The sequence below is a fragment of the Montipora foliosa genome, chromosome 6 (assembly GCF_036669935.1).
Source record: "Montipora foliosa isolate CH-2021 chromosome 6, ASM3666993v2, whole genome shotgun sequence".
In the NCBI taxonomy this organism is placed as follows: Eukaryota; Metazoa; Cnidaria; class Anthozoa; order Scleractinia; family Acroporidae; genus Montipora; species Montipora foliosa.
In genome coordinates, this window is record NC_090874.1 from 49,162,663 (window position 1) to 49,170,162 (window position 7,500).

Sequence of the window (7,500 nt, forward strand, 5' to 3'; positions counted from 1 at the left end):
ATATCTACACTGATGAATGAATGTCAGCTGATTTGATGTTATTTTGGCCTTCATCATATCTTCTGTTAGGTGGAGATAGGCGGATTATTTGCTGCCTGCAATTTATACATTTTGGTCAATTAAAATGCTTTTTAGGGTAGGGTACTTCCCTTACCTCAGAACCAAGTAACATCGCAACTTGTCCTGCCTCCTATGAAGTAGTAAAATGAAAGGGTGTAAGAGTTGACAGGGTACTAATAATGATAGTAGTTGTGAGCAGTGGTAAACATATTATTTAACTATAACTATAGATGTATTTATATATTATGTTATCCCAACGACAAACGTCAAGGTTGCAAAAGTTACGGTTATTTTTTGCATAAGTACGTGATTCTCTAAAATTAAACTGATGCAAATGCTACTTAAAGGAGAATGGCAACTGGCATAATTGGACAACAACTTGTCTCCACAATTCAGTATTTGTCAAATACTGTATAATAGCGAATTCTTAAATGTGGTGAAAAGATGCTGTACTGAATTCATGCATTTCTTCAAACATGTCTTTTTTGTTTGTTTCCTTTCTTCCAGTTTGCAAGCCTGTTGTTATGACGTATGATGCTTTCGAGTACATTTGTCTTCCTTGTAATATTTGGTGAAGGAAAGTGGTTGAACAGTCAACAAGGCTGACAGATTGACATATTGAGGATCATGATTTAATTCACTTCAGGTAATTTATGTTCATGAAAGCAACAGTAATACTTGGGCTACCATCATTTGTGTAATAGTTTCATTTGTCCATATTAATTTGTATGATGCTATATGTAAGTACCCTTTCAGTGACATGAACAACAGAATTTCCTTCTACTTCATCTGCATGTTTAATCAGTTTTCCTTGTGTGTGAAGGGTAAAGTAGAGAGGAGCCTTTTCCATTGACCCAACCCAGTCATATACCTCCTGCAAAATAGTGGAAAGAGACATAAATTTTAATTAAAATAAACAATCAATAATTATTATCCTGAAATGTACTGGTACTTAATGTATCCATAATGTTTGCTTCATTTTCACCTGGTACAAAGCATTCCTAGAAAAGTATCTTGTTATTGGCTCCTCTATGTTGTTCAATCTCACTCGTAGTTGAACCCCATCCTTTGGTTCTGCAAGCAGTCTTAGGTGTCGCTGCCTTCTGATGTTTATCTACAAATAACATAGAATGTACATGTACATGTACATGTACATGACTTGAATCTTCGAATTTGTGTGGAGAAAAGTACTGTAAGAGGTAGTTTTATTGTTTTATAGAACTCGAGGTCCGGTCTAGTAATGATCATTTCATATTCCGTACCGATAAGACAAAATCTATGTTTGTAAAATGGGCCTAGGCAACGCACTAAGATTACATGTAGTGTTTCCAATGTCGATTAGATGAGAGTTAAACCAATCATAAGGAAGTTTCAGATAATACATGTACCACACGTCATAAAATACTTGGAGTCTATGTTGATCAAGAGCTTAATTTTAGTGACTGTGTTGAACACTAAGTCTTTTGTAAGAAACTAGTGAAACTTGTAATTCCAAGAGCAACTGCCACAGGGGATTTTGTAGACAACATCAGGTTGTGAAGCTAATGGAGGTCGTGACAACAACAAGAATTTCCGATTCCTACATGTACATGTAAGTCATGACAACCTCATGTGTTCCTGTTGAGCTCGCTTTTGGAAAATGGGTGCTAGTTGTGCATGCCTGGTGTGTTTGATGTGATTTCAGGTAATTCTGTGAAACAAAAGTTCAAAGGTCCCACCCTTATTCCACAGTAAAGAAGGGAACTGCCCCACCACCCCCTCCCCCTCTCCTCCCCCTCTCCCCCCCCCCCCCCCCTTACTTGAGAACATCAATCAATACTCAATATTTACCTGGAGGAGGTGGGTTTACAACCACGTCATTGTGCAACAGGTCAGTATCTGTCAAAGACAAAATGTTGCAGTAGTGAGTGCAATGATTGGAGGTTACTACTCAACACTACATTAATACCTTCAACAGTAAAATGTGTAAAGATCATAACAACTGTTTGATCAGTGCTTCACATGTCTTTTGATCTTCATGTATGCATCTTGGACAAGACAGTGCAATATGCTTTTCATTACTACTACAGCCTACAGTTTACTTTACTAACCATCCTCATCGCTCTCTGGTATTGTTATAAAACTAATATCAGAACCTGAAAAAAAAAATGTGTGGGAATTTTAATTCCTCATTATTATATGATTAATCGATTATGAACAGTGTTTTTTGTTTGATGCTTTTTTGGTCTTATTTTTTTATTTTAGCCTTTCCTTTCTGGGGTGCATCGTTTCATCATTACTTACATGTATTTGTGCATTAATTGAACAATGTATATGTACAGAGAACTTACCATCTGCATTGCTTCCTGCTAATGTTGCAAGATATCTTCTGGTTTCAACTAAATAAGGAAGAAGAGGAAAATGTGGTTTGCATGTATTTGTGAGGCCTGAGATGAGGCACACCAATCATCACTGAAGGAACCAAGGACTGAGATTCCCTGGAACTATTTTCTTCAAACTTTAGATGTATTTTGTCTCTTATTCAAAACTTGCTCAAAGACCATCTTTTTACGGTTAAGTCAGTGGATATTTTTGTAAATTTTGAAGTCTTAAAAGTTACAAATTGGACCTGAAAACTGAAAATGTGTAAGTCCAGTACCCTGACCACCTCATTACACTGCTTTGATTACGTTTTGTGTTTGTTTTAATATTATACTTACGTCCACCTCTTGGACGGAAGTTATCTGTTCTTCTGGTACTCTGATTGATGCCAGGATGTGCAGATAACTGCATGTTTAATGGCAAAGGTGATAGTGGAGGATTGCGTACAAAAGGGAGAGTTGGTGAGGAAGGGGATGAGTGTGATAATGGCGCTGATGACTGTGGGGATGACAGAGTGGCAGATGTAGCAAAAACTGTAGCATTTGAAGCAGTGTTGTCCTCAGGTTGGTTGGATGAAGCAGTACCTACATGTGAGATAGAGAACCAATGAAAATAATGTCACTAGTAGTGAGTTGATATTGTATGTTTCTTGGTGCTTCTCCGCAGTGACACAAGCATATCAATTAATATTTAATGTACAGGGTAGATGAAACAAAAATTAATAGATGTAAAAGGGATTATACTGTTATGCATTATAAATGCAATTATTTGAGTGATGTAAAAAGCAATGTTATTATGTTAAAATCCACTGTAACTACAGAATGAGTCCATCCCCACCCCGCCAGATGCATGTACTAAAAGTCATTTGGGTCAAATGTTGGATCAACAAGATCGAAAATAAGATACGCAAAAAGTTGTCAACGAATAAAACACAATGAATATTTTTTTGTAGATAGCAAAGTTGGGCTTAATTTTTCGACAATTTCGATTTTCAGATCAGCAACAGAATACCAGGCCACGAGAAATGGACCATAAAAGCACTGCTACCGCAGTCGTCGTGTTGGATATACCTCGTTCTTTAGTCCATGACGCAAGCACCACGCCACTGCGGCAGCAGTTATTAAGCTCAACTCAATTTAACCCCCAGCCATTCTACTCAATTCACTTTAACCTTTAAATAAGACGACTAAAGCACTGCGGCACCAGTCATTCCACTCAATTCACTCTATCCGACGCGAACCGCGGGAAACCCACTTTCGTTCACTCCGACGCTGCGGCTCGCGTCGAAAACGTTACGCCTCTTTGTTCCCCCGGTTGTTCTAAACCCAATTAGGCTAAACTTAGATCGGGGAAAATTTTAAATTGCTATTTATTTACCGTTAATGGAGATCTAGGATTTGTCACCAGACTTTGTCCCTGGGATTATAAGTTACGTCTTTCTCTTCGTTTGGTGGCCGGAATTCAATGTTTCAGGAAAAAGTGCGAAACAATCAAAGACAGACAAGAAAAAAGAAAGACTAAAGTAACATTCAAAACGTACCACCTCGGCTCCAGTACAAATAAATTTTCTTCTTAGCGTCCCCTCCAAAAAGTTCCATGATTTTCGCCCCGTCAGGGACGCCATGGTGAACGACACTCATGGAATGTCCTCTGTCATACGAGCTGATGATGTTCAAACTAATAAAAAGGGCAAATGTATTTTAGTCTCGTATTTTCTGATCGTAAAACACAGTGCTCGGTAACTTACCGCGAAAGATCCAGGTTAGCCAAGGTCGGGAAATGAGAAACCAACAACTGTTGTATCTCGCTTGAAGTGTGGTTTTTAGTGAACGCGATTTCTTTTGCCCTCCCTGCGTTTTTCAATGTTAGAAAGGCGTTTTTACCTGGAGCAGCTCTGAGTCGCTTCTCCAGATGGACAAAGACTCGCGAAAAAGCGCGACTGTTAAAACGTCTTGGTGGGCTTCTGTCATTTGTGGCAGATTCGCCATCACTTTCGCTATTCGACTGATTTCTTGACGACATGTTTGATAAGCGACGTGAAAATGTAGCGTCCTTAGACTTTGATCTAGAAATTTTAGGTGTTTCATATCACGTTACTATTGTTTGATGATGTCATACGAACGTTTCCTTTTTAGTTAGCAGTTTCCGGACTCAACCCATGCTTTCGCTGGCGCACAAATTATATTGAACAGAGTTTCGCCGTTTCTTCGTTTCTATGTCTTCTGTAACTCAACTTGAATGAAAGAAAGGCAATTATTAATAGTAAAGTGGTATGGCATATCCCCTCATATGTTGTGTGATAAAAAATCGACATGTCATTAGTGTCGGGGCCTGTTACCTTTTTTTATCCTTTCAGAGCCCGATTATATGGCGAGTTTAATTCCAGCCAGAGCTATAAATGAAAAATCTTCATCTGTCGATGGCAGGATTTAAACCCCGGGCCGTAATCGCAATTATTCTAAATGCTTATTGCGTCTATTGTTCCATGCATTGTTATTCAAAGGATTCCGCAACAAGAAGACAATCGTGGCCGGGTATTCCAAAATCGCTCCCTAAATGAGGCTTCTCAACAAATTTCTAAAACGCATATTTGTGAAACGATCAATCTTGCGAGACCACGCGAGATAGCTTTTTGGTACATATATATTTTTACAACGAAACTGCGAAAAAAAAAATTGTGTTCTCTGTGTTGCCAAACCCACGCGATGTAGAAATGGAAAAAATTGTTTCATTAAGGCTTGCCTACATTTATTTTGCGTTAGCGGTAACAGAGATTTCTTTCGGATATAAACAGTTTCTGGTTGTCGTTCTTTTTCCGCGAAATCATCCAAGCTCCGAAACGACGCTCCGAACCAACACCCACTGCAGTGTGAAAATTGACTTCCGGGGAATGTTAAAAGAAAACTAACTGCAGAAGGAGGCATTATTCAGATTGTGGGACGAAATTATCAAAAATCATCTTGCTTAGATTTGGCTATATCCAGTCATTTATGATAGGCAAACAATTGAAAAATAAAAATTATCGCTCTGAGCAGAAGGGAGAAGGGCATCAGGAGGGCGTTGAAATGTGATTTAATAGCAGCCGATGTGCATTAGAACAATGCTGCTTATAAGTTGGAAACGCTATTTCACTATGGCAACGGCTTGGTCTGATTAACAATAATATTCGTCAGAAGGACCACACGAGTGAATATCGTTATCTTCAAATAGCAAAGAAGTGTTTCGTATAAAATAAAAAGTGGAAAGACGTACAGTGGCGACGACAAAATATGGACTTGAACCTGCTCATCGATTTGGAGAGAGGCCCTCGCACGGATTTAATCAGATGGCTTCAAATGCGGCATTTGTTGGCTAATCCTCTAAGTTGTGCGCAGTGCAATTGTGCTACGGAAATGAAGGAGAGAAATGACGACCACATAGATGGGTTTTTTTGGTAAGCGGGTTTTCTTCTTGATGTGAACAGTTAATGTAACGTCTGAGATCGACGATTAAGTTCAAGCAGTCATGAGCAGGTACGGCAATTAGGCTGATTTATGAGGTAAAAACTGTTTTGATATCAATCAAAGACAATAGAATACAATGCTATGTGAATAAATAGATAAGTAGATTGAGTTTAATTGTTGTATTTGATAAGAATTTGATGTAGCTTCCCATTCGACAGGGATTACAAAAAAAGAAATCAGCAAATGTAGGAAAGTAGATTATGCCGATCGTAATTTGTTGCGAACAGTTTCAAAGTGGTAAAATTTACCTACTCGAAGGTTGATTGCTTTGTGTTTCACATCCTTCGCAGGAGATGCTCTGGATGCAAAAAAAGGAGAAGCCTGCGTACTAACAGCTTCTTTGGGGAATTTCCCAAAGTGTCACTCGGAACACTTCTCCGAGTGATCTTTTCCTTCACTCAAGAAGATTCTCAAAAGAGGATAGCAGAGAACGTAAATTTAAATAAGAATCTGGTCTCACAGATCTGTAGAAGATTACAAGATTTTTGTGCTGTGGATCTTCAATATCGACCAGTCATACCATTCGGAGGAGCCGGAGCTATAGTCAAGTGTGACGAAAGCAAGTTTAACCACAAAGCTAAGGTAACATGTCTACATGTAAAACATGTCTTAAGGGGTGTGACTTTTAAATTTTCAAACCGTTGCTAAGGATGCTTAAAAAAGTCATTTCTTCAGTGCCTGTAACTCTACTGCACGATTTTCTAGTTTAGACTAAAAATGGCAGGAACTGAAACCGTTTTTCAACAGCCAATGAAATATGGCCTTTGTTGGATTCGAGTCTCTCTTTCCCGACCGCTGGTCAAGGGAACGCTGACTCTGGGAACGAGATTGACTCACAGTCGTTCGGTTCCTTCGATCTAATGGTCCCTATTGTTATTATCCGGTGAAAAAAGCGCATCTTCCTTTCTCTTCCTGAGTTTTTACATGTTTTTCACTGAAAAGCACGGCAGAGGACTGGGACTAGTTGTGCATGCGCCTTTCATTTGAAGTGATGTCAGATTTCAATTGAAAAAGTTACTTCAAAGAACCATCTATGCAGCCATTTTTGTAGGGTTTTTAAATAAAAACTTCTTTGTCAACCATTGTCTTTCTCTTGCTATGCATCATTTGTAAAAAAGGAAACTGAGCGACCAAAATGGCGGGCATGGGAAGAGTATGCATAGTTCTAAATGATAACGTGAACAATAAAACAAAAAGGCACAGTAAAGTGGTTTCCCTAGTATTGACATGGAGCTTAATGATATGAACTCGCGCATTGTCTTGATAATGAAGCCGATGGTTTATCACTAACTGAAAAACTGTCTTCAGTAACCCTAACCCGGCCAGACTTACTATTTTACTCTGTCTAACGCCGGAGGATTTTACTCGTCAATGGGGAAATCGTCTGGTGTAGAAGCGGAATTATTTGAATTTTGATATTCTTGATTACTGTCGTTTTTTACCTCAATGATTCATGATTCCTACAAGATTTTTCTCCCAGATTCACGATTCGCGAAGACTTTTTGATCACCTAGTGACTTAATGATTTTCTCAGTGGTAACGGGCTGAAATTCCTAGCGCGGTCTCTGAAACTGGG

At 38.8% G+C, this 7,500-nt stretch overlaps 2 protein-coding genes and 1 long non-coding RNA gene across 3 annotated transcripts in view; 2 read left to right on the top strand and 1 right to left on the bottom strand.

Moving 5' to 3' along the window:
• Positions 1 to 2,761, top strand: part of LOC138007596 (uncharacterized) — a 10,118-nt gene extending 7,357 nt beyond the window's left edge. Inside the window, exons 2-3 of the long non-coding RNA XR_011124072.1 lie at positions 568 to 706; positions 2,305 to 2,761. This is a non-coding gene — a long non-coding RNA (uncharacterized lncRNA). The remainder of the gene's footprint in view (positions 1 to 567; positions 707 to 2,304) is intronic.
• LOC138007593 (uncharacterized) overlaps positions 1 to 4,582 on the bottom strand; it is a 12,038-nt gene extending 7,456 nt beyond the window's left edge. The window contains exons 1-9 of the mRNA XM_068854598.1: positions 4,169 to 4,582; positions 3,962 to 4,098; positions 2,760 to 3,005; positions 2,391 to 2,438; positions 2,151 to 2,195; positions 1,891 to 1,938; positions 1,046 to 1,174; positions 809 to 934; positions 155 to 190 (exon numbers count right to left, since the gene is read on the bottom strand). Of these exons, the coding sequence (XP_068710699.1) occupies positions 1,062 to 1,174; positions 1,891 to 1,938; positions 2,151 to 2,195; positions 2,391 to 2,438; positions 2,760 to 3,005; positions 3,962 to 4,098; positions 4,169 to 4,443 (912 nt within the window). The 5' untranslated portion in view covers positions 4,444 to 4,582 and the 3' untranslated portion in view covers positions 155 to 190; positions 809 to 934; positions 1,046 to 1,061. The remainder of the gene's footprint in view (positions 1 to 154; positions 191 to 808; positions 935 to 1,045; positions 1,175 to 1,890; positions 1,939 to 2,150; positions 2,196 to 2,390; positions 2,439 to 2,759; positions 3,006 to 3,961; positions 4,099 to 4,168) is intronic.
• An 885-nt stretch (positions 4,583 to 5,467) lies between these two features.
• LOC138007592 (uncharacterized) overlaps positions 5,468 to 7,500 on the top strand; it is a 3,695-nt gene continuing 1,662 nt past the window's right edge. The window contains exons 1-2 of the mRNA XM_068854597.1: positions 5,468 to 5,854; positions 6,215 to 6,506. Of these exons, the coding sequence (XP_068710698.1) occupies positions 5,691 to 5,854; positions 6,215 to 6,506 (456 nt within the window). The 5' untranslated portion in view covers positions 5,468 to 5,690. The remainder of the gene's footprint in view (positions 5,855 to 6,214; positions 6,507 to 7,500) is intronic.